This window comes from Xiphophorus maculatus, chromosome 2, assembly GCF_002775205.1.
Source record: "Xiphophorus maculatus strain JP 163 A chromosome 2, X_maculatus-5.0-male, whole genome shotgun sequence".
NCBI lineage: Eukaryota > Metazoa > Chordata > Actinopteri > Cyprinodontiformes > Poeciliidae > Xiphophorus > Xiphophorus maculatus.
Window position 1 is genome coordinate 5,235,976 of NC_036444.1, and position 26,728 is coordinate 5,262,703.

At 38.2% G+C, this 26,728-nt stretch overlaps 3 protein-coding genes across 3 annotated transcripts; 2 read left to right on the top strand and 1 right to left on the bottom strand.

Moving 5' to 3' along the window:
• The first annotated feature begins 7,278 nt into the window (after positions 1-7,278).
• LOC102217825 (GTPase IMAP family member 2-like) lies at positions 7,279-8,196 on the top strand. Its single transcript, XM_023349636.1, has 2 exons — positions 7,279-7,290; positions 7,480-8,196. The coding sequence occupies exons 1-2, from the start codon at positions 7,279-7,281 to the stop codon at positions 8,194-8,196; spliced, it is 729 nt and encodes a 242-aa protein (XP_023205404.1).
• Positions 8,197-9,731: 1,535 nt separating this feature from the next.
• On the top strand, positions 9,732-13,377 carry LOC102218077 (GTPase IMAP family member 4-like). Its single transcript, XM_005795914.2, has 3 exons — positions 9,732-9,792; positions 10,890-10,977; positions 12,018-13,377. Exons 2-3 carry the CDS (start codon positions 10,923-10,925, stop codon positions 12,836-12,838), a joined length of 876 nt encoding a protein of 291 aa, XP_005795971.2. The 5' UTR covers positions 9,732-9,792; positions 10,890-10,922; the 3' UTR covers positions 12,839-13,377.
• A 1,559-nt stretch (positions 13,378-14,936) lies between these two features.
• Positions 14,937-26,527, bottom strand: LOC102218339 (GTPase IMAP family member 4-like). Its single transcript, XM_023349645.1, has 3 exons — positions 26,506-26,527; positions 22,317-22,949; positions 14,937-15,205 (listed from the first exon to the last, which is right to left on the bottom strand). The coding sequence occupies exons 1-3, from the start codon at positions 26,525-26,527 to the stop codon at positions 14,937-14,939; spliced, it is 924 nt and encodes a 307-aa protein (XP_023205413.1).
• Positions 26,528-26,728: the final 201 nt, after the last annotated feature.

Below are 26,728 nucleotides of genomic sequence, written 5' to 3' on the forward strand. Positions count from 1 at the left end.
TTCTTGGTAGTGAAAACTTTAACTTTTGATTCCTGCTGTTTTACAGTCTGGTTCCAGACTCCTCCCCTGGACTGTCTCTGCCAATGCAGTCACTGTCAGAACCATGCAGATTTGAAGAACATTTTCCTGATGGAAAAGTTTCAACAAACACTCAGCATGACCAACTTATGTTAGAATGTTAGATTTAATGCAGCAGAACTCTATTATAATTAGGCATTCATAATTTCAATCAAAGATTTTAATTTCCTATTCAAGTATCCTCTGTTTAAAATAAATAAATAAATAAAAGTTGTCCTTGACAAGTTTACTTTTTCTGGTTTCTGCTTCTGTCTGTGTTGAGGCTCTTAAGAAGTAATGTTGCAAGGAAGGCAAAGAAGAACAGGGAAAACATTTATAGTATGTGTGGTATACTATATACTGTATATTAAGTGATTTTTGGAATTCCACCAAATTTGTCATGCAAATTATTATTATTGTGGTTTTTTTATTAGTACCTGAGCAGTAATTATTTCTTACTGCACTTGAATGCACCTCATGCCTCGTGGTCATGAAGCCTGATACATGTAAGAGGAATTTAAAAGCTGCGCTGGGCTAGCAGGAGGGAGGTGTTTTGGACCAGATTATTTCAATCACTCATTGCTGTTTCTTATTGAAATCTCAAACAAATGGAGTGAATGACAGTGAATCCAGATCTGACCTTTGTTTTTCTTATTGCACCTCATCAAAGACAGCATAGAATTAAAGGTTAGACCTGGTCACAATGGTGCTATGATGGCACAGGCCTTATGATCTGTGCCATCTTGATTGTCAGCCACTGACATTGCCATTAGTGCCTAAAGAGACAACAGTGATGTTCATGAAGTACTGGTCGTTGCCAACCAGCTGAGCTTTAAAGCTGCTGAGGAGTGGACAACAAATGAAGTGCAAGAGCGTATCAGTGCATTCCAGAGGGAATGTAGAGCCAATAGCCATGAGTTTCCCACATCAATTAGATTTATACCCAGCCATGTGCAAACTGCAGGAGAGCCTCCAAATACAACCAGGACAGGTGAACCAACACACAGTGATGCATCTCACTATATCCTGTCTTTATGCAGGCCGGCCCACAAATGACCACTGGCTTTCAGCAGCAGCTCCAGCAGTTGCCAATGTCCCCGGTGTTACGCACTACCTAGCCTGCTTACTGCTCCGCCTAAAAATAGTGCCCCTAGCAACAGTTCTTAATGACTTAGATGGAGGAGATCGTTCCAGGCTGTGCAGCTAAAACACCTGAGCGAACAAAACCTCTTTGAGCTCAGCAATCAGACCGCAGTCGTTGGGCTCCGTTTTTCCCCAATTACGTCATGCAAACTGTGCGTGTTTTCAACACTTTAAAACACTTGCCAGTTAATTGGAGATCAAATTAGATAACAAATATGTAAACCAAATTTACAGTTTTCTACCATTTAAAGGGATCTTAAATATGCACTTAAAGTTAGTTTAGAACTAAAATCTAAAAATACATTTTTATATTTGGTATTGTTTAGATTACTTTGGTAACTTTTAGACCCTCCCATTAATTTAAGAGATTAAGAACATACCGGGGGTGTGGTGGATGTCTTTTGTTTGGCAAATGTCTGGTGTGAAAACAGGAGGCTTTGTAAAATTATTTTTTGACCACTTTTTGAACTTCAAACACCAAATTGAGATTAATTTTTGTTTTCGACTAAGTTTCAAGACATTTTTAGTAATTATTTTGTCTCTATTTTTGCAAGCAATAAACTATATAATTTTTTTTACATAATCAAATCAGAAGTGTGTTCAAGAAACATACCACCTGTTGCCACCTATGGCCTTTTTTGGAATATTTTGGTTTTGGAACTTAGAGGGCCACAACAGGTGATTGACTGTAGATCTATGATTTACACGCTAAGTGGAACAGCAGTGAACAAGCTGACTGAAGAACTTAGATGAGCAGAGCAGGTCCTGCTGGTTGGATGTGGGGGTAAGCAGACACACCCAAAGTGCATTTATGACCTGACTCGCTCCATCTATGGAATGAAGTGCATTGTGCCTGTTCTGGTATTTCCTGGACAAAATGACGACCTCATTGTTGGTTAAAAATTTTTCAATACACCAGCAAAAGTGACATTAAAGCCAGATTTAGCTTGGATTTAGCAACTAGGAATAGTTGACTGATTGAACTGGATGTGAGGATTGCACACCAACCGCTCCATCTTGCACCTACCCGTTGGCCTTGCAAGCTATTATTTCCAAATTACAATGCCTGTTTGTGCACCAACAGTTTTCTTTGTAACTTTTCACATTTTTAGCACAAAAGAATGTTGGTGTACTACCTTAGTGCCCCTACCACCAGGCTCAGCAGGTTTTCTGGGGAAAACTCAGCTTACTACTGAATAAACTCACTACGTTAGAGATTTCAGAAGTGTTCAAGTTGTGCTCAACACCAGAAGAAACTGCAGGAAGAAACCTCTAAACCAAAAGGTTCAGGTTTAGGAGAAACATGTTCTGAAAACAGAGAGAAGCCAGGATGTGAAGTAACATGCTTCATCATTATGCCAAGTAATGTACTGATGAGTTATAGTGTTTCTGCTGTGTCATGATGACTTGATTGTTTTCTTATTTCTGAGATAAATTGTCTGAAATGCGTTTGCTGGAGACAACACCAGCCTTCGATGCAACCCTGAAAGTATAGGGTATTCATGGCTGGATGAACCTTCTTGAGTTGGTAGCTAGAAAAGGAAGTGCAGGTGTTGAGTTCCCAGTTGAGCTCAGGAAGCCTCAAATACGTACGGCCCCCAGGTAATATTTCATAACAAATAAATCTAGCTGGCGTGCCTTTCTGAAAGTTGGTGTGAGAAACCTGACACCTGTCAGGTGTGACCAATTTAAAAATAAATCAGTTCAATAACTTAAAAAACAATTTGATAAGGAAGTGGATGTAAAAAAAAACAGCAGCTCATCATAAAAGTATGATGATTAGCTGGTTTGTATAATTGCTTAGGCACACGAAGTACTGTAAAAACCTGGTCAGTCAGAACTATCCCAGCACAGGAATTTAAAATGGTAGTAAATGAAAGCAGATATCAACTCTTCACAATATTCAAGTGTCAAATTTAACTTAGTATGAAATGTTCAATGGAGGCCTCATAAATAAGGCACAGAGGGGTCCAACAAATGAATAAATGCAGATATGACTAAAGGGGCTGGCCACAAATCACCCAGGAGTTATAATAACATGCAATAATAGACATTTTGTGTGCATTTCCATCTATATGGATCTGATATGGATCAGTCTCCTTTAGCTGCTAACATTTTTTGTAACATTATGAATCTGGAGAACTGATGAGTTTAAATTTATTCTAATGTCTCCCTCTGCTACACAGAATTGATTTTGCCTTTGCAGATAGATGTAGCATAAAGATGATTTAAAATTGTTAAACTGCTGTTCAGAAATGAAGACAACTTTCTTTGCACCTGAAAATGTAACATCTGCATCCTTTACTATAACTCTGCTAGCAAAGATGCCTTCATGTTTTAATAATTTGGCTGCAATATTGGGAAGAGTTTCCATTAACTGTTATGGATTATCTGGGATTCATTAAGATGTAGGAAGGAGAGCAGCAATTAACACAACTGTAACATTTTATTGTTTAGTTTGATTCAATTCAGTTTATTAATGCAGCACATATTATTAAAGGGACAGTAAATATATTATTCAGGTACATAGTACAATTTTACAGTACAATCAAGTAAATATGTTACCTTCAGTTGTTATAAATATGCTTTAAATATCAAATATGACTTAAAAGAAATTTGATTTTTTAATTTAATGCCTTGAAATTGGGCATCTGTCTCTAAAACCATCGCTCCTCCATGAACCCTTTCACAACCTTTTTTTTTTTTACCAGCTTTTCACTGAGAAGTAGCTGCTATAATGAGCTCAGCTGAGGCGCAGTTCCACTACTTGTTTGCTAATTGCTGCGGGCTAGTCTGAAGGAGCTCATGAAAAGTTCATGGGAAAAGGCTGATCTGTGAGGCAGAAGGTCAAATTAAAGGACTAATGTCTGCAAGATCTAGAGAAATTCATTCATGCGTTTATCTTTAGTCACATTGATTACTGCAACAGTATCTTCACAGGTCTGCCTAAAAAATCAATCAGGTCCAGAACGCTGCTGCTGGAGTTCTGACTAAAACCAGGAAGATGGAACAAATCACCCAGATATAAAGTCATTCCACAGGCTCCCTGTAGTTCAGAGAATGGACTTTAAAATACTGTTGTTAGTTTATAAATCACTGAATTGTTTAGCACCACAACACATTAAAGATCTGCTGTTGTCATAGCAACCTTCCAGGCCTCTCAGGTCTTCTGCTTCTGATCTGCATCCTGAGAACCAAACATGGAGAAGCAGCATTCAGCTTCAAATCTGGAACAGAAAACTGCAAAACAGCTGAAACACTGAGTTCCTTTAAATCAAGACTAGACATCTTAGAGTTGCTGTGGAAACATAATCAATGAAACATTGATCAATATATTTGATGTGTATTGATGATTTTAACAATGGCACTTGACAAAATGTCATGTTTGCTACTGGTTTCTCAATTGTTGACAGTATGATGTTTTCATGACTTTTTATTTTTTATATAATGTGAAACACTTTAAATTGCCTTGTTGCTGAAATGTTCTACACAAACAAAATAGATTGATTCGACTGTGACACGCTTCATCATTTGTGCCAAGTAAATACAGATTTATTGTTGCAGCTGTTTCTGATGTGTCATGATGACCTGGTTGTTCTCTCATGTCTGAGATAAATTGTCTCAAATGCAGAAAAAAACAAAAGACAACCAATAAATGTTTAGCTGCTTTTTTTCAGAAAGTAGTGAAATGAGTTTAATTCAGGAACAAAATCTACAATGGAGGGACTGATGTTAGAGCAGCTCTGTGTTAATAATGAGACGCTTAAGGCAGGTTGGAGGAACAATTTGGATCAGTTGAGGATTCCAGTTTGTTGGCAGAGAATGGATTTGTATCAACATGTTCAGGTAAACAGGGTGTGGTGGGTGGAGGACTGTATAGACAACGGATGGATGAACATTCTTGGGCTGGTAGCCAGGTAAGTCAATGCAGGTGCTTCTCTTTACCTGTAAGCTTTCTCAATTCTTGTTATTTGAGAAGTAATTTGGTTTGATGGTTTTATAATAAATAAATAAAGATATTTTAAACTGTATAAATCTTTGATTTCAAATATTTAAGGATTGACAGGTTTACTCTGAAAGAGTGCAGAGAAAAATCTCCATTGTTTAATTTGCTTCAAGCTTCATTTTTGTGTTTGAGTTTCGATTGTTCTGGAGCAAGTAACTACCAATTAGGTGTGCCTTTCTGAAGGTTGACGTGAGAAACCTGTGTTCGTTTTCTGTTTGAATGTCAGGTGTGTCAATTTTAAAAAGAAACCAGTTCAGTAGCTGAAATAGGTTTTTGTTAAGGACCAAGAGAAAGTAAAACTAAAGCTTATTATAAAGGCATGAAAGCTAGTTTTTAGAACTGCCTAAGCCTGAAAAAGAAACCTGGTCTCATCAGAACTCTCCTGCAAAGTGATCTGAAAGTTTAAAGTGATCTTATGAACTCTAACCTGAAGTAAACACCCCACACCTGGAAGGACTGAGATTCCAACAAAGTTTTCAGGTCTATCTCGCACTGCATGCGGTCTGAAGATTAATTTGCTGTGGTCATAGAGATTTGGTGGAAAATAATCGAAAAAAAATTGTCAGTGGGAAACATGCACTTAAACACTTTTACCCAGAGAATTTAGAGGGCAGAATAAAGTTTATTCCATTTTTAAAATTGGAGGCTGGAAAAATGTAAAAGATGGATAAATGTCTGCAACTGACCTCATGAACAGCTTAATACTACAATGATAGTATTACAGCAACATGTTCATATGAAGGATTGGTCATAATTACATCAGATGCCTTGTGGTTAAATCAAAGATCAATGGGTCAAACTGGGTCCAAAACAATAAATATGTGCTATGGCTACAAATGGGTACAACAAATATTAATGCACAGCCTGACATACATGATCAAAACATAGTTCAGATACACAGTATTAAGTCTTTGCTCACCTGCTTTTTGCAAGAGCAAAATGCTCACAGCACAACTGTACAGTTATGACATAAAAATGACTGGTTAAATATTAGCTTCATGGATTTTACTGAGTTGATGAAAGTAGAGGTTAAAGTTGAAGAACAGAACTTTTAATATTTTATCTTCTCAAGTTGTTCCAATTGACGGATGCAGCAAAATGAAATGAGAATTGATAAATGTAAAATAAACTGAATTCAACTGTAATGTGATTTATTTGAATAATAATATAAAATGAGTTTGATTCAACTGGATTTCATAATCTCATATGATCGAGGTGATAAGTGGAAATGTTTATTACTATATGTAAAAGTTATTTTTATGTATGTTTATTATATGTGGTTTTGTTTATTCAGTTAAAAATGTTAACTACGAGAAAACATGCTGAAAAAAGTAAAATGCAACTCCTTAATTACATGAATGGAAATAGAATAACATTTATATGGGAAATGCAGTTTCAAAATAAAATTTACATTAATGTAAATTAATTACTTATCACACATACTAGAACTTTGCTACATTAAATCTGTCATTTTAACATAAGTCGGTCATGCTGAGTGTTCGTCGAAACATTTATTTAGTATTTCCATCAGGAAAATGTTCTTCAAATCTGTGTAACCAGGTTCTGGTTCGCTCCACGGTACCAGGCCGGCCCAAGTAACCCCTCCACTCTGCGTTGTGTAGATTTTTTAATGAAGACGAGAAGTTTCTGGCTGATCAGGCAGTTTATTTCCTGAATGAGAACATATGGGGGTTCAAATCAGAGAAACGGCTCAGCTTCACTCAGCACATTACAACAGAGCGTAAAGTTAGCCTTTAGCTTAGCACATGAAGTGTTTTACAATATTAACTAAACTAAAAGTACAAACATTGGTGCCAGGAACACATCTAGTAAATTTCACACTATTTGTCTAAGTTAATAAAAATGATGTTTTATTATGTTGCTAACACTTTTCTACTGTGTGCTGAAGAATGCAACTCACCTCTTGTGCAGTTTTCACAGACTGGCACTGAGTGCAGGATCCAGCAACATTTAACCAGCCACACAGAGAGGGGGCGCTATTTCCCCATTGCACTGATACAAATAAAGCAAGTGAGATTCTACAACTTAAACCTAAACACTGTTACATCTGCATGGTTCTGACAGTGACTGTGTTGGCAGAGACAGTCCAGTCTGGAACCAGACTGTGAAACAGCAGGAATCAAAAAGTTAAAGTTTTCACTACCAAGAAATCAACAGCCACACATCATCCCAGATCAACTGCCTGAAAGAGGACAATAGCCTAAATGTTGCTCTGCAGCTCCTGAACTGCTGTGTTGTTTTCAGAACCAGAGTCCGACCTCAGAGTGGTTCTGGTGGGTCAGGAAAGAGTCGGGAAGAGCTCAGCAGGAAACACCATCCTGAGAAATAAGGAGTTTAACTCTGAAGACGGTCTCAAGCTGCTGACTCTGAGCAGTAAGAAGGCAGAAAGTGAAGTTTTGTCTCGTAGAGTCTCTGTGGTGGACACGCCCGGACTCTGCAGCTCTGTTCTTAAACCAGAAGAAGTGAAAGCTGAGATCCAGAGAGCTGTGGAGCTGAGCTCTCCTGGTCCTCATGTTTTTCTGCTCACCATCAAGCTGGGAAGATTCACTGAACAGGAGAAGAGAGGATTGGAGATGCTGCAGGAGATTCTGGGTCCAGAGGTTTCCAAGAACACAATGATTCTGTTCACCCACCGAGACCGACTGGAACAAACAGGCATCGATATTCATCAGTTTGTAAAAAGAGATGAAAACTTGCAGAAACTGGTTAGGAGCTGCAGTGGGATGTATCATGTGTTCAACAACAAGAAGATGGAAGACAGGAAGCAGGTCCAGGATCTGCTGGAAAAAATAGATTCAATCTCAGACAGAGGACGTCGTTATTATCAGAGGCAGAGTTCTCAGATCACTTTCTTTAGATGGGCTCAGTTATTGTGGTCAGACTGGAGATTCAAACTGGGAGTTTGCTTCCTGTGCTGTTGGATATTGAGCGACATATTGAGTCGGTTGAGAAAAGAAGAGATGAAGTAAAAAGTTACCTGAGGAAGAAGGTTTCATGGAAAATGTCAGTGTGAATAAAATGATCATTATCCATTACAATCCAAACATTTGTTGTATTTTAATGGGTTTAAAAATAATAAAACATCTTTTTGATTCTTTCTGGTTTTTTGTCATAGATTTGAGTCTTACAACAAAACGTTTGCGGCAGCAAGATGTATGAGATTCAGTTCAGAAGAAAATATCCAAATTCTGGATCTCATTTTTATCCAAAACATCTACAGAAATATTATTTGCTACTTTGTCTTTAATTTTATTGTTTGAAACTCTGGTCTTTGTGTTTTTTTTGGAATCTGTTAGATGAAGCAGACCGTTCACACCTACAACAGTAAGTCACTGTTAATGTCTCATCTGAGGAATCAGCATCAGACCAAGCAAGAGGCCTGTAGCTACGGGGACGGGGTTTGTTTAATCAAGCAATGAACAAACTTACCAAGGAGATCAGGGCAACTAAAATACAATACAATAAGAAACTAAACAGTTTCTCATCTAATGACCCAGTTTGGAGGATTTTACACAACATAACTTCAGACCACTTCATCTCCATAAATAACGGTTTAATTTGAATAATCTGCATTTAATTATTAAATCAAAAATAATAAAACAACTAGTCAGATATTTGTTTTTCAACAATTAAGGCTTCCTTTGTTTAGACTAAAACCTATAATGTTTAAGTTATTTTTAATTTAAAATCCTGAAAAATTATTGATCATATTCTGATTTACTAGTTAATTAAATGTAGATCTTAGAGATGTGACTAAAATTATGTTTTATTACAGGAACATAAAAGATTAAATGAATAAACATAATATAAGGTTGAGTCATTACAGCAGTTAAACTCTGGGAGGTTTTCCACCTCTCAAACACAAGCTTTTCTGAAAGTAGATTTTATTAAAAGTTTTAGAATATTCTATAAATATTGACTGTAGTTTAGTCACAACACAGTTTTGTGTTTTAATAACTGACATATCCCCAATGTCGTTTTTTTTTACACATGCAGTGACAAGGAGGCGTCGGCAGGTGGCGCCATTTAACCATTCAGTCACAGATTTGCCAAGGGAACTTTTACGCATATTTACAATTTAATTAAAATCTATTTATAATGTTCAAATTGACAACATATTCCATATTTACAAGAACTGACCCAATTCTCAGATCAATATACTTACAGAAGCAAATTAAATTAATTTACATGCTTTCCTGTGTTAAATAATAAAGTTCCTTCAAACAATAACTACTTTGTAAACAGTGAGACTTGAATAATATCCCATTTAAAGATAAAACGAAGAATGTTTAAATTATTATTGGTGTCCAATTTAATCAGATTTTGTGTTTCAAAGACATTTGGCTGTTTGTCTCGTCTGAATCCAAAAGTAGAAAATCAAAAGTCATGCAGGTGATTTAGACCAAGGAACCTGATTCATGCATTTTCTTACCACAACAAGAAGATGAATGAGATGAATGACGCTGTGGGTCTGACAGGGACAACAAGTTTCCTGGTTCTGTTCAGAATAAACGAGCTCTTGCCAGAGTAACTTTGTATCAACTTACTTCCTCTGTGATCCACAGGTAGGATAAAAGGCAACTTTTATAAGCCGATTTAAAATGTTCTGTAAATATATAAAGATTAGTTTTGTGTTTAATTTGGACAGTTTTATATCAGCGTTGATCTGTTGCTTTTTGTTGTTGGAGCCTCGGGATTTTGGATTTATTGAAGTCGCTTGATTAGTCAATGTTGTGTTTGTATTTCGTAGTGTTGTAGTATTTTTATTTCTCATAAAAGTGTATTTATTTGTGGTAAGCTTGATCTCCTTTGTAACCGCTGTAACGGTTATAACTGTCCAACGTTAGTGATTAAGAAAACCGTTTTAACTGAAAAACATTCATGTTTACTGGAATGTTTAGTTCAGTTTGGTTATGTTAATTTAGGATTAGATTCTCTAATTTTTTTGCTACTATGTTATTTTATTTGTGCATTTTGTTTTATTTCTTTGTGGAAACTCCGGATCTTGTTGATTGAATTTGAATTGTATTTTATTTATTTATTAGTTTTTCTTTAATTGAAAATGTGTGTCAGAATAAACGAGCTCTTGCCAGAGTAACATTGTATCAACTTACTTCCTGTTGGTTGCACAGGATTCATCTGCCTGTGCACCCAGTTGTTACCGGCACCAGATCCAGGAAATCTGAGCCAGTTTTACTGTTTCTCAACCCGCTACATTTTCACCTATAAGCTCCAGACGATCCGCCGTTATAGAAAAAAGGGTTGTCAAGGAAAGAAGATTCAAAAAGTTTCAATTTCGCTTTTGGCATCAAACCACCTTCGTTTTCACTAAATTGTTCCTATTTTTCTTAGATTGAATCTAATCGGCTGTATTAATGAAAGGTCTAATAAGAGTTGCTACATTTTAATGCTTTGGGTAAAGGCAGGCAGTCTGTATTTTCACCAGCCACAAAAATAGATTGTTTGGAAAAGACAAAGAAAGACCAGGATGAAATTAAATAAAATTACATTTACTTTTATTTTAATAACCATAATAACTGTATGGTTATTAAAAATGTTTTCTCAGATTAATAAAATATGGAAAAAACAAGTCAGGTGATGCTGATGGCAGCATATACAGAGAACTGGTACAGTCCCTTAAAACTTTTGTTTTTCATTTCAGACTGCATCATAACGAACTCTGGTGAATTTTAAAATGTTTCCTGGATGTGCTGCTTCAATGGATGTGCCATCAACATCCACTGTTTATGGTAAGTAATCAACATACAACTGCATTTCTTTATTTTCCTTTTAACACGAAACTAAACAAACTAAGTGTATAAGAACATGGCTGTTACACCAGAAAAGTTTAATTAAACAAAACTCTCCTTCAAAAAAAGAATTATTTAAGACATAAACACTTTTGTCATCCAGTTTTTGACAGAAAGAAAAAAGGAAAAATGATCAATCATGCAAATGGAAATTATTGAGCTTGTTTTAATTCATCATGTGATTAATTAATTTATCACTTATTGTGACAGGCCTAATTCAGCTGCAGCAGATTTGCTCCAAAACCTCCATAACTCTTCAAGGAAATCAGTTTGAAAAGTTATGGAGGCTTTGGAGAACGTTCAAAGAGAAAAGGTGTTTTTACCATCAGACTATAACAGTGTTGATGCCTGACAGAAAATTAGTGAAGACACATTTTTGTGAAGATTTGGGTTTTTAAATGCTTTGATTTTAAACTTTTGATCAGCTGATGAGCAGTCTATCTCTGCTTACTGCTTGTTTGCAATAAACTGCTTACTCAATGATTTTTGGTCTCACAGCCATTTCTTCTTTTTGCTGTAGGAAAAATGATGATTTTTAAAATGATTTAAATTGAGATCAGAGTTAAATTGGCAGGAAATAGATGGACTTATCAGAAAATGGCTGTGAACAAGATGAGAATCTGGTTAATTTCAGGTTTTTGTCGTTCATGAAAGGATATTAATTTGTTTATTAGCTGACCTGTAAGATCTGTTCTAAATAATTATTTGCTGTGTGTTTGTTGGTTTACTGAACCATAACAAATTACAACATTATTAATTTTTTATAAAATGTTTGCAGAAAACCAAAATAGATTTTCTTACATAAAAATGATTGGCAAAGTTTAAAATAAGTATTATTTTTCCTTTTGGTTTTTTATAGTTATTTTTGCAATTTTGTAATCTACTTAATTTTTTTCTTCCATATCATTAAATCTAATCCTAACAAATAATTTTGTAATGGATATCTTTAAATTTATTGTTGTTTTCTAATTCTCCAACAGCTGGAAAGGAGCCAGACCTCAGGATTGTTCTTCTTGGGAAAACTGGAGTCGGCAAAAGTGCATCAGGAAACACCATATTAGGGAGGAAAGCTTTTGAGTCTAAACTCTCTTTTTCCTCTGTGACATCGGCCTGTAAGAAGGAAACAAATTATTTTGATGGTTTAAATCTGGCTGTTATTGATACTCCAGGTCTGTTTGATACTGGTAGAAGTAATAAAGAGGTTGTGGAGGAGATCACTAAATGCATCTGCATGGCGGCTCCTGGTCCTCATGTCTTCCTGATTGTTCTCCAACCGACCAGATTTACAGCAGAAGAAAGAAAAACAGTGGAAATAATTAAGACAATGTTTGGAGAAGAAGCTGCCAGATACACCATGATCCTGTTTACCCAGGGAGACGAGCTGAAAAAGGCAAATATTAAAATAGAAAACATTGTAGAAACATCCCAACCTCTAAGACACATCATCAGTCAGTGCTCCATCCTGGAGAAACTTGAAGATAAATATCATGTTTTTGACAACACAGTTGAGGATTCTGCTCAAGTTGGTGGACTGGTGCAGAAGATCAACAGACTGGTTCAGAGAAATGGAGGAAGATGTTACACTAATGAAATGTTCAGAGAGGCAGAAAGAGCCGAGCAAGAAGAAATTAAACGACTGCTGAGAAAAAATCCAGACATGAATCCTGAACATGCAAGAAGGCAGGCAGAGAGAGACAACGCATTTATCCGTTCTGTCCTGGAGGCTGCTGCTGCAGGAGGTGTTGCTGGAGCCATGAATCCTAGACGTTCAGTGAAAGAGGAGGGATGTTTTATACTGTGATGGTGTTGTGATGTTTTGGTCACAGTTGATTAAACCCTGATTTTAATTAATAACAAAATCTGTTCCAGTAATAAACAGATATTTGATCATGTAATTAGTTGCTGTAATGTTTGAGCAGCTGTGGTTGAGCTGAGGAAATAAGATTCATCATCTCATAATAATGAGGTTGTTGGTTTGATTCCTGTTTCCATCAGTTTCATCTTCAACTGTTAACCCTGATCAACAGAACATGAACATATGAAATAATGTACAGGAGCGTTGAGCTGACAATATGAGAACCAATACATTTATATTAACAATAAATTATTATAAGCTGCTAGTTTTTTATTTTAGACCTCTGTGATTAATTATTGATTCTTTTAATCTGGTAATTACCTGATTACCTGCTGGATTATTTAACGATCTTAACATTCTGTTTACTCTCCTTGTTTTACGGGTCAGAAATGACCCGGACGACCAAAACCCTAAAATAAAGCAAATTAATTGAATTTTAAATCCAAAATGTATTTTGGACGATGAAACAATCTGTTATTTATCAATTCAGCTCAATTTAATTCATTTTTCATTGTTTCTACTTTGAACATCTTCAGCACAAGAAAATGTTCAACATGTTTTGTTGAACATGTTGAAGATCCCATGAACAGAAGGTGCAAATGTACAACACAGGACCTGTTGGGCAGTGAAACGTTTACTATGACTTCAGCAAAGAACCAACTAGGAGAACTCAGATTCAGAATACTGTAATATCCTCTATTCCTAATTTATCTCTTTTGTCTGAGATGATTTTCTGTTGTGTTTGGGAACTTGATGTGGGGTTTAGCTGCAGAGTGAGAGTGCAGATAAAATGCAAGTTCAATTCGTACATCAATCCAGGTTCTTTGATATGTGTGTAGGGCTGTGGGGGTGGGTGTGTGTGTGTGTGTGTGTGGTGTGCGTGTGTGTGTGTGTGTGTGTGGGGGGGGGGGTGTGTGTGTGTGTGTGTTAGAGAGACAGTTTCTGTGTGACCTTTGAACTCTTTCTGGTATTTAAATGCTTTTATAATTCACGGGTCAAAAATGGCCAATAACACAATCCTTGTACCCCAGTGGTGTAAAACCCACATGGAAATATAAAAGAAAGTTTCACTTTTTCTAATGATGGGGTTCATTTAGGAAAAGTCATAAAATTTAAAGTCAAAAAAAGATCATTTAGGGAATTTTTTTCTACAGCTAAACATAGTGTTCATAATTCTTAATGCCTCAGATGTTGAACATCTGCACATCGTCTGGATGGAAGTTTAAATATTTCAAATAAAAAATTAGTTATTAGGATTTCATTCTGATCCTGCACGTCTTCATGTTTTTGTTTCTGTTGTTGAACTAAAAACCTTTTCTTCTAAAAAATAAAATAAAATAAAGAGAAACTCATTTAAAGTATAAGATGATCATGTTTTTGTCAAAGTGTGAGGCTGAAGCAGAACCAAAGTCTTTAGTGAAAATAGATTACTATGAATTTTAAAACAACAAAATGTTGTGAAAAAATTCACAGTTCATTTCCCTCATTCCTATTCTAAGCAGAATAGATGGTTACCATGGAAACCAGTGAATATTTTTGCTGACTAAGACGTTATGCTGATATTAGGGTATCGAGATATGATAGTTTGTTGGGGGTCTTATAATAAAAAATGTAATTATTGTCATCATTTCAAAGCTTTATTGCAACTCAAATAACAAAATGGAATATTAGAAATTAATAACGTTCCAGTTTCTGCTGTTAGATCATGGAAGTGTCAAGCACCAGATTAAATGTAGATTATTTCCCTTCTTCTCTTGTAATGGTAATGAAAACAGGCATTGCATAATCCAACAGGTTATGATTGTTATCACCAATCAGCAGGTAATAAATCAATAATTACTTGGAGAAAAATAATTAAAATCAGAAGAAATCAGCAGCTTAAGTTAATTCATTGTTAAATGTTTGTATTTCTACTCTTACTGACAGTTCAAAGCACCTTCACACTAAAAGTCATATTCAGATTTTCACATTTTTACTGATAAGTATTTTGTTATTCATGAACATCATGGTTTAATGAGCTGCATCCAAAATGTCACACACATTATCACTGTGTAGAACATCCCTTCTCATTCACTGCTGCTGCAGCTCCAATAAATACTCCCACATAAACTCCAATACCACCTCCGATAACAATTCCTACTGGTCCCCCCACATCTCCAACAACAGTTCCTGCAGCAGCTCCTGCAGCAGCTCCAGCTCCTGCAGCCTCCAGGAAATCACGGATAAATGAGTTGTCTGTCTCTGCCTGCTTTCTTGCAACTTCAGGATCAATGTCTGGATTTTCTCTGATCAGTTGTGTCAAGAAAATCCGAGCTCATCCCACTTCCCCATGCTGGAGATTTTAGTTTAACAGTAATAATAAATAAAGTTATCTTTAAAATGAATCACTCAAGTGACATCAAGGCCCAACAGTAGACTTAAGTGTCAATAAAGTTAGTTTAACAGTAATAATAAATAAAGTTATCTTTAAAATGAATCACTCAAGTGACATCAAGGCCCAACAGTAGACTTAAGTGTCAATAAAGTTAGTTTAACAGTAATAATAAATAAAGTTATCTTTAAAATGAATCACTCAAGTGATATCTAGGCCCAACAGTAGACTTAAGTGTCAATAAAATAAATCTGGTTGTGTGTGTTGTTTTTGTCTCATGCAAACTTTGCTTTAATTTTACTTTTTTCTATCTAATCATAAGAAATCATAGTCAGTCAGAGAGAGTCATTAAACAGGAAAAGCAGGTTTCCTGGAAAAAGAGGAAGTAAGTTCCAGCCTGCAGATTTATAAAAATAGCTGAGACTATTCTTTATTTCAAAGGTAAAGTTTTAAAGAATGAAATCTAAACATTTTTGAGTAATTTGATAAGATTCAAAGTAAAATACTTATATTAATATTGGTTTACTTGTAATAATACTTACAGTTACATTTGTGGGAACACTTACAAGAAAAACAAGTAACTGTAACTTTGGCATCAAATAATTAGAATCATGGATTATTCTTGGTTTCTTTTCAGAAAAACATCTGTAATAACTCACATTAAGATTATAATAAGTATAATTAATAAGTTATGGTTATAAAATCATAAATGAATGATAAATCAGAGAAGCTAAAGAAAATAAATGTGATATAAATGTGATTTTGACATTGAACTTGAAATGGTGTAAAAGGTGTAACTGCAATTAAACATCACTGATATGTTGGAGGTAGAGAGTAGGTGAAAGGTGAAAGGCAAGGAACTAACAGGAGAGCAGAGATGATCAACGCCTTATTTAGAGAGTAGGTGAAAGGTTGTGCAGGCAATGGACATAGGAGGTTGAGCAACCCTGAGACATTAGCACAGACATCAGGAAATGTCTGTAAGACAGTGATGGATATGAGATCATCTGTCTAAGCAGTCAGAAACCCTATAAAAGGTGAGTGCAAAAGAGGAACCGTTCGTTGGATCCTCCGGGCAGCTTCGAGCCAAGAGATGGACAAAGAACTCTGCAGCTGAAGAAGAGCCGGGGCCACGGAGCCGAAGACTGTCCGGCCATGGGGACCAACCCGTCAGCCCCACAACCTGTGGCTTCAAATCGCACTTCTCTCATCGGCTGGGTTCAGACCCCAAAGACAAAGATGAAGACAAAGGCAAAGACAAAGAAGAAGAACTGGTGCCTTTTTTCCTGCCAGCACCAAGTCCTGTGTGACCTCACCATCCATGCGGAGAGGAGGCTCATCAGACCTACAGAGATCCTGGCCTTCATCGATCGGCGTCTTCCTCCTGCTGCAACACCTTCTTCATCATCAGACCTGCGGAGATCCTGGCCTTCATCGATCGGCGTCTTCCTCCTGCTGCAACACCTTCTTCATCATCAGACCTGCGGAGATCCTGGCCTTCATCGATCGGCGTCTTCCTCCTGCTGCAGCACCTTCTTCGTCGTCGTGCCAGGTCTGGGGTTCGAGGCGTCAAGCTCCGTCCGTCTCTCTCAAAGGTTCCTTTTTTTTAGTTCTCAGTCAGCAGTAGGGAAAGACAGACTAGATGACTGATTTTACTTATTTGATTATTTCTGCTACTGAATTAAGCTGTACTGACCCTTGCAAAAATGCCTTACTAATAAAATATTTAGCATAAAGAAAATCTAAAAGATGTTGTGGACATTCAGTTAATGAGTCACCTTAAAGTTCTTTGATGGTTGTAAAATAGCTGTGATGTTTGATTCTGGAGAGGAAAAAGTTTAAAATGTTTTTAAGTTGCTGGTAGCCCAAATTTAAAACGTCATCCTTGGGACTCGCCCGAGTCACTAAAACCTACCTGGTTCAATAACAAATGCAAGTTGTAAAATAAGAGAACGAGCGACCGTTAACAGGTGTGCTCTGTGAAACTAGTTGGCTGTAGGCTGCTCAGTCTGGCTAATTCACAGAGGGAAGAAGGGTGAGACACCTGGATGTAGGCCGTTAAAAATCAGGTGAATCGTTTCTCGAAACCAGCTTAAACAGAGTTTACTTCAGTTCTGGACAGGGTAAATCCCGGCAGATTTAGGAAACTCAATTAACCCGTTAGATGGAGAGCTGGTAGCACATCTCCCCTCTCAGAAGAGGAAGCAGAGAGTGAGACAGTAGAGACAGAAAGGAGGGGGGGGGTGTTGCGCAACAACAAGTGGCGCCCGAACAGGGACTCGACTAACGGAGTAGGAGGGCCCTGCCAAGTCAGTAAAAACAGATGTGAGGATCTGAATAGCTCACTTGGTTTGTTAACTCTTAGGGAATAGAGTTAATGGTGACTGATATGGCCGTCAGTCACAACCCTTGCAGTAACTGTATGGCATACAGGTGAGGGAAAGCTTCTACTGAGGATAAATGACCGGATCCAGACAGTGAAGCTAGTAGCCAACATAGTCTAGACCCATCCCTGCTCGAGAGCGCAAAGAGAGGCTTTGGGGGATAGACAACTCGAACCGGCAGAGAGACGGAGTGATGGATGATCACTTCGAGGAGGAAAATCTGGGGAAGAAACCGGAGGAAGCCGGCCGCCCAGATCGTTTGGAAAAGGAGGAGACCTCAACAGAACTGCATCAACTTTCTACACAGCTACTGTGACTCAGACCTGAAGCAAGGGGGGACGTTGGTTCCAAGAATGAGGAACTGAAACATCAACCCCTGACAAAGGAAAGTTGGCTCAGTCTTGCTGGAGTGGTTCGTGATGTAATGCTGACAAGAAAAGAAAAGACCAGCCTGCAAGCATGCACAAGAAACACAGAAAAGTATCATCAGCTGACGATGGATGAGGAAGCACACCGCGTCCTCCACTGCAGCCATCGAGAAGACATCCGGCAACAGAGGAACAAACACCAGCAGCTGACATCATCACACAGACGCAGACATGGTTAAAGACATCCTGCTGGACCCGGAGCTTGAAATTGGGCCAGCACAACCCACCAGTAAGAAACGACCGCAAGCGACATCTGAGAAGCCAGGACAACTGGAAGGGGCAATCTACACCGATGGATCCAGAAAGGGGTCCGACCAGTCGGCATACTGGGGATTTATTCTGAAGCAAGATGGCAAAGAGAGATGCCGTCAGAAAGGAAAAGCTCCCGGTAGTGCTCAAGCCGGAGAAGTAACGGCAGTACTGGAAGGATTGCTGGAGCTGGTGAAAAGAAAAATCAAGAGTGCCAGACCCGAGAGAAGCAGCTTGAGAGTGCGAGAGGGAAACAAGTAGCTCATCACAACTTATGGAAGAAGAAAGCAGAACTGAGGCTCCGCCCGAAACTTGAGGTGCAGCGACAAGGCGCACACCTGAGAAGAAGCCCTATGGAGGGGCAAAGATGACGACCTTTCGTGCCACTAAGAAAGGTTGTCTCTGCCGGTGTCGAGGTGGGACAGAACACCTAAGGACAGGTGGTCCTAGAGTAGCACGGGGACCAGGTAGTACGGTGCGTGCATAAGGCCCTCGAATATGCAGGCGTGCTACACCCCCGTGAAGAACTGAGCAAGCAGGACTGCTGGATGTCCCTTCAGCCCATCCGATGCAGCTGTGTGACTTTGAGGTATGTGGTCGATACGCAGGGCACCCAGGGCAGCGGATGGAAGGTTTGTTCATCAAGAGCACAGTCCCATGGGGTTCAGTCTGCATGGATGTAGCAGAGCCAATGGGGACAACAGGAAAGAGAGGTGAGAAGTACCTCTTGGTGCTGATGGACACAGTGACAACTGCTAGAAGAGCAGGTCTTCCCCTGCAGAGGAACTCCGTTCACGTCACAGAAAGCAGGGAGGCGAAGACACTTCTCCTTTTTGCTCAGAGAAGAAAAAGGGAAGTTGCAGCTCAAAGTGTCACTGAAAACAGGGCAGAGAGTTTGGATTAAAGCTCAAGATCGGCCTGCAGCTACGGTGATCAAGCTGAGATTCAACGCCCAAGATTTTGTAAAGTGAGTACTGAACTTCAACACAGTACTACTGATGAAGAAAGGGGTCCATGAGGAAGCAGTGCTCAAGCCAGTTCTTAGCTACAGCGAACCAGAACATTACGAGAAGATGGCCAGAGAATCAAGCACCATGCCATCCTACAGTAGACTGGCCACTATTACAGGAAGGTTGCCGTTCAAAGAACAACTTCAAGGCTTTGGACTGGGAGGGCCGTGAAGAAATTGGGCTATGCTAAAGAAGAACTCCAGTCACAACCTGATGGATTAAAATGGAAAAGGATCATGATTACGTATAAAGCATCACGATGCTTATGCGTTTTGCTTTGCTCTGCTGAACAGCCAGAATTTTTTTTTTTTTTTGAGGCCTTCTGTCTCAGCCCATCTTCCCTAAAGAATCATCCCACATCCTGAAGAACCGACAGTTCATCCAGCGAAGGTTCCTGTAGAAGAATCAGAGCGATCCAAGTTTTCTTCGACATTCATCACCTCATGGGGGAAATCAAAACTCCAAGGAGGGGGTGTCAAGAGAAGTGGAGTTTTGATGACTACACTGAGCCCTCTGTGACAACTGAGGATGAAGAATCTGCATCTTCACATCCCAGACGAACCTCTTCTCTTTCCAGGGGATGAGGACGGCGAACTGCAGGAGGGTGATGGACTCCCAGCATGTGAAAGGTCTGACCTCGTGGAGGGGGTGTCAAGAAAATCCGAGCTCATCCCACTTCCCCATGCTGGAGATTTTAGTTTAACAGTAATAATAAATAAAGTTATCTTTAAAATGAATCACTCAAGTGACATCAAGGCCCAACAGTAGACTTAAGTGTCAATAAAGTTAGTTTAACAGTAATAATAAATAAAGTTATCTTTAAAATGAATCACTCAAGTGACATCAAGGCCCAACAGTAGACTTAAGTGTCAATAAAGTTAGTTTAACAGTAATAATAAATAAAGTTATCTTTAAAATGAATCACTCAAGTGATATCTAGGCCCAACAGTAGACTTAAGTGTCAATAAAATAAATCTGGTTGTGTGTGTTGTTTTTGTCTCATGCAAACTTTGCTTTAATTTTACTTTTTTCTATCTAATCATAAGAAATCATAGTCAGTCAGAGAGAGTCATTAAACAGGAAAAGCAGGTTTCCTGGAAAAAGAGGAAGTAAGTTCCAGCCTGCAGATTTATAAAAATAGCTGAGACTATTCTTTATTTCAAAGGTAAAGTTTTAAAGAATGAAATCTAAACATTTTTGAGTAATTTGATAAGATTCAAAGTAAAATACTTATATTAATATTGGTTTACTTGTAATAATACTTACAGTTACATTTGTGGGAACACTTACAAGAAAAACAAGTAACTGTAACTTTGGCATCAAATAATTAGAATCATGGATTATTCTTGGTTTCTTTTCAGAAAAACATCTGTAATAACTCACATTAAGATTATAATAAGTATAATTAATAAGTTATGGTTATAAAATCATAAATGAATGATAAATCAGAGAAGCTAAAGAAAATAAATGTGATATAAATGTGATTTTGACATTGAACTTGAAATGGTGTAAAAGGTGTAACTGCAATTAAACATCACTGATATGTTGGAGGTAGAGAGTAGGTGAAAGGTGAAAGGCAAGGAACTAACAGGAGAGCAGAGATGATCAACGCCTTATTTAGAGAGTAGGTGAAAGGTTGTGCAGGCAATGGACATAGGAGGTTGAGCAACCCTGAGACATTAGCACAGACATCAGGAAATGTCTGTAAGACAGTGATGGATATGAGATCATCTGTCTAAGCAGTCAGAAACCCTATAAAAGGTGAGTGCAAAAGAGGAACCGTTCGTTGGATCCTCCGGGCAGCTTCGAGCCAAGAGATGGACAAAGAACTCTGCAGCTGAAGAAGAGCCGGGGCCACGGAGCCGAAGACTGTCCGGCCATGGGGACCAACCCGTCAGCCCCACAACCTGTGGCTTCAAATCGCACTTCTCTCATCGGCTGGGTTCAGACCCCAAAGACAAAGATGAAGACAAAGGCAAAGACAAAGAAGAAGAACTGGTGCCTTTTTTCCTGCCAGCACCAAGTCCTGTGTGACCTCACCATCCATGCGGAGAGGAGGCTCATCAGACCTACAGAGATCCTGGCCTTCATCGATCGGCGTCTTCCTCCTGCTGCAACACCTTCTTCATCATCAGACCTGCGGAGATCCTGGCCTTCATCGATCGGCGTCTTCCTCCTGCTGCAACACCTTCTTCATCATCAGACCTGCGGAGATCCTGGCCTTCATCGATCGGCGTCTTCCTCCTGCTGCAGCACCTTCTTCGTCGTCGTGCCAGGTCTGGGGTTCGAGGCGTCAAGCTCCGTCCGTCTCTCTCAAAGGTTCCTTTTTTTTAGTTCTCAGTCAGCAGTAGGGAAAGACAGACTAGATGACTGATTTTACTTATTTGATTATTTCTGCTACTGAATTAAGCTGTACTGACCCTTGCAAAAATGCCTTACTAATAAAATATTTAGCATAAAGAAAATCTAAAAGATGTTGTGGACATTCAGTTAATGAGTCACCTTAAAGTTCTTTGATGGTTGTAAAATAGCTGTGATGTTTGATTCTGGAGAGGAAAAAGTTTAAAATGTTTTTAAGTTGCTGGTAGCCCAAATTTAAAACGTCATCCTTGGGACTCGCCCGAGTCACTAAAACCTACCTGGTTCAATAACAAATGCAAGTTGTAAAATAAGAGAACGAGCGACCGTTAACAGGTGTGCTCTGTGAAACTAGTTGGCTGTAGGCTGCTCAGTCTGGCTAATTCACAGAGGGAAGAAGGGTGAGACACCTGGATGTAGGCCGTTAAAAATCAGGTGAATCGTTTCTCGAAACCAGCTTAAACAGAGTTTACTTCAGTTCTGGACAGGGTAAATCCCGGCAGATTTAGGAAACTCAATTAACCCGTTAGATGGAGAGCTGGTAGCACATCTCCCCTCTCAGAAGAGGAAGCAGAGAGTGAGACAGTAGAGACAGAAAGGAGGGGGGGGGTGTTGCGCAACAACAATTAATTTCTTCTTGCTTGGCTCTTTCTGCCTTCTCAAATATTTCATTTAGGTAGTAACTTCCTCCATTTTGCTGAATCATTCTGTTGATCTTCTGCAGCAGGCCCTTGATTTGACGAGGATCCTTAACTTTATTGCCAAAAACATGATATTTATCTTCAAGTTTCTGCAAGATGGAGCACTGACTGATGATGTGTTTTAGAGGTTGGAATGTTTCTAACATTTCTTCTATGTTAGTGTTTTCCTCTCTCATCAAATCTCCATGGGTAAACAGAATCATGGTGTATCTGGCTGCTTTTTCTCCAAACATTGTCTGGATTATTTCCACGGTTTCTCTTTCTTCTGCTATGAATCTGGTCGGTTGGAGAACAACCAGGAAGACATGAGGACCAGGAGCCGCCATGTAGATGCACTTAGCAATTTCTTCCACAACCTCTTTATTACTTTTATCTGTATCAAACAGACCTGGAGTATCAATAACAGCCAGATTTAAACCATCAAAATAATTTGTTTCCTTCTTACAGGCCGATGTCACAGAGGAAAGAGAGAGTTCAGACTCAAAAGCTTTCCTCCCTAAAATGGTGTTTCCTACTGCACTTTTACTAACAATCCTGAGCTTCGTATCATTTTCATCTTTTACAGAATCAGAAAACAACAATAAACTGAAAACAATTTTATTAAGATAATTTGACAGTGGATGTTTCAGGTCCTGCCTATTAATTGTAATGAATCATCCAGTTTTCTGGCTGTCATGGAGGAAACAAGTCAGCGGCCATTTTGAAGTTGGGCAGTTAAACAACTTTTATGCTGTTTACCACCTGGAAATAATTTGAGCTTTTGACATTGCTTTTTTCATGCTGCATGTGGGATGTTTTTTTAGTCACCGTGTTAAACTACGCCTCCAAACAAATGTCGATATCTCAGGAACCATAAAAGGTTTGGATTTAATTCATTCACCGTTTTTATCAGAAGGAATAGGGGAACGTTTCTGTCTTTTCAAATTTCAGGTTTTATATAAGTTTCTTTTTTCTTTTTACATTTCATGGAATATATTACTGTAACTCATCATGCTTGTGGTATCCTAGATGCTATCATTAGTATTTTAGTCAGTTTTAGCTTTTCAGCTAATTTTGGCTTTTACCTGGGGTTTTCTACACTGCATGAACTATTTCTTACCTGTCTGCAAGTATTCAGCTGTTGGCTTCAAATGCTTTTGCGTTTGAAGCGTTTGAATGCATTTTCCCCAAAAGCATTCAACATTCACACTTGCATTTTCACAGGAAATTAACACTTTCTAGTTTATGTTTTGCTCCAGGATTCCTTCCTGTGTGATTTGTATTCTTGTTATTTTTAGAGCATCATCCACAACCTTTTTAAGTTTTGTAAGTTTTTCATTTTAATGGCACTTTTACAACCTGCAGAATGTAAGGCATTTATCTGTGCAGCGTATCTCAGCAACAAGACAGTTCAACATATTAAAATCATAACACATTTAACAAAGTAGTAAACATTACATTACAGGGACAAAATAAAAGTAGTAATAAGTTGTAAGCCAGACTTAATCTATGTTCCAGTTATTAATTAAAGTCAGCTATAAACAAGGAGTTTTTAGTCTTGATTCAGGAACTCAGTATGTCAACATTTTTGCAGCCAAATGCTGCTTCTCTATGTTTGGTTCTGTTTCTGGGGATGCAGAACAGAACCATAAACAGAAGACCTGAGAGGTTCTGGAAGGTTGATACAACATCTGCATAATGTAGTTTGGTGCCAATCAATTCAGAGATTTCTTAACTACAGCATTTTAAAGTCTATTCTCTGAACTATCGGGAGTTAATGTAGGGACTTTAGAACTGGGTGATGTTGTCTATCTTTAGTCAGAACTCCAGCAGCAGCTTTCTGGATCTGATTGAGTTTTTATTCAGACCTGTGAAGACACTGTTGCATTAATTAATGTGAATAAAGGTAAACGTATGGATAAGTTTGTCTAAATCTCGCTGAGACATTAGTCCTCTAATCCTGGAAATGTTTCAAGGCCGACTTTGTAACTGTCTTTATGTGGTTCTGAAGGTTCAGGTCAGAGTTCATCACTAGATTTCAGGCCTGATCTCTCATTTCCACCTGTAATAACTGAAGCTGTGTGTTGACTCTAGATGGTTCATCTTTAGGTCCAAAGATACTTCAGTTTTGTTTCTGTTCAGCTGAAGAAAGTTTTGGCACATCCACACATTTATCTGTTCAGTGATTGGATGGTTTCAGACCCTTTGTGACATTAAAATGTAGAGCTGTGCATTTTCTGCATATTTATAATAACTAATCTTATCTGTTGTTATAACCTGAGTTAGAGAGAGCATGCAGAGATTTAAGTGGCTGTCTGTATCTTGGCTCTGCTATGACCTCAGGTTTCGTGACAGTATGTCTTGTTTTTCATGGCCTAATGATTTTTTACAATACAATGCAGGATTTATCTGATGGGATTTTTTTAAATCTAAAAACTGGGCGACACAAACTGGATCAGACACTTTTCTCTGTAAGTCAAGCCCACAGTGTTTTGTTATGGGAAAAGAAAATTACCTTACAGATAAGATACCTTCCAAGTGGAAATGAAACCAGTTTGTACTTTTTAAAACTATCATGTGGCAAATCATTTGTCATACAAACTCATCCATGCGTTTACCTTTAGTTGCATTGATCACTGCAACAGTGTCTTCACAGCTGTAACGGATCCAGAACGCTGCTGCTGGTGTTCTGATTAAAACCAGGAAGGTAGAGAACATAACACCAGTTCTAAAGTCCTACACTGCAGCTCAGAGAATAGACTTTAAAATACTGTTAGTTTATAAATCACTGAAAGGCTCAGCACCACAATACATTAAAGATCTGCTGTTGTCATAGCAACCTTCCAGACCTCTCAGGTCTTCTGATTCTGGTTCTGCTCTGCATCCAGAACCAGAACCAAACATGGAGAAGCAGCATTCAGCTTCTATGCACCACAAACCTGGAACAAACTTCCTGAAAACTGCAAAACAGTCGAAACACTGAGTTCCTTCAAATGTAGACTAAAAACCTATTTGTTCGTGTTTGTGGCCAGAGAGGCACGCGAGTGGGCACGTCATGTGTGAGTGGCGCCTAGACGAAAAACCGCATTTAAGAAACCGAACTTATCCAAATCCCCAAAAATGCCATAGTTTTTCTACATCTGTCTACTTGAGGGTGCTTATTGGAATCTTGCTTCTGCTTTTTTCAGTATTGTATTCTCTGTCATTCATTTTCTTCTTTTTTCTATGTGCAAAAGTTGTCCAGCAAACTTTTTCACTTCTCTGGTCTAGTAAGTTGTTCTGCTTCTCTCAGACTCAGGCTCAAGTGGTTTCCCTCTTTATTCAGCCTTCATATTCTGTTCCTTAAATTACTGATCAACATGTTTGAAACATTTCATAAAAATAAAATGTATCACATATTAAATAATTTTAAATAATAAAAATAACAATTTGAATCACAAATTGTTATTTTAAAAATCACATTATGCTTTAGTTAATCTTTGTTCATTATTGAATATACGAGTAGGCTAAATCTAAAAACATTTAAATGTTAAAAATCAAGTCCTTGAATTCTAAAACTGCACTTTAATAGGGCAACATTTCAGAAAATCCATTCATATATTATATAGAATCACTACATATAGTGATATATTCCATGCCTTTCTTGTAATTTTGATGTTTATGGCTTAAAGAGAATGAAGTCATTAAAAAAAAGATTACAATACTGTGAAAAATGTTATTATTGAAAACTTAAAACCCCTGCAAAGGTTTCCTGAGCCTTTTAACCAGTGGTTAAAGTCCAGTCCTTGAGCGCTATCATCCAGATAGCAGCCTTAAGAGGATTGTCAAGTGAAATCCGTTCCAGAAGAGCCACCACTGACAGATGAATGTGAAACATGGACTAAAGATTTCACTTTCCCCATGTGAAGCCACTCCTGAACCAGAGACAGAGTCATAGGTATTTTATGTGACCTGAGGAGAAAAGGAAATGAACAGCTGCAGTTAGGGGCCGTTATCAAAGCAACCTCGGATCCATTATGGCATGACATGTTAAAGGGGCTGCATTACAACTACGAGATCAGGTTCTTGTAAGAAATTGAAGTGCTGCCAGTGAGGAGGTCAGCCAGAGCTGCAAAACCTAGAGAGGTCTTCACAAATGACCAGCTGGTCAACCATCCTATCACCCATTGCAACCTGGAGTAAATCTGATGATTGCATGTCTTCTCTGCCTCATACTGTCTTACCAAACTACAGCCGACTCTATGCCAATATGGACATTTTAGAGCAATGACATTTTGACAAATGATAGACATTTCAAGCGACAAACCTGACTTTTCATGGTTGGTTCTATTCTATATGTCTGAAGAAATCTTTTAA

What these genes read in the sequence shown, in the direction of transcription:
- LOC102218077 (XM_005795914.2), top strand. Translation starts at nt 10,923, where the DNA reads ATGTTTCCTGGATGTGCTGCTTCAATGGATGTGCCATCAACATCCACT. An exon ending in ATCAACATCCACTGTTTATG is followed by an intron (nt 10,978 to 12,017) that starts GTAAGTAATCAA and finishes ATTCTCCAACAG; the next exon opens with CTGGAAAGGAGCCAGACCTC.
- LOC102218339 (XM_023349645.1), bottom strand. Translation starts at nt 26,527, where the DNA reads ATGGTTGACCAGCTGGTCATTT. An exon ending in GGTTGACCAGCTGGTCATTT is followed by an intron (nt 22,950 to 26,505) that starts GTGAAGACCTCT and finishes ATTCTGTAAAAG; the next exon opens with ATGAAAATGATACGAAGCTC. An exon ending in CAAGCAAGAAGAAATTAATT is followed by an intron (nt 15,206 to 22,316) that starts GTTGTTGCGCAA and finishes AAGTGGGATGAG; the next exon opens with CTCGGATTTTCTTGACACAA.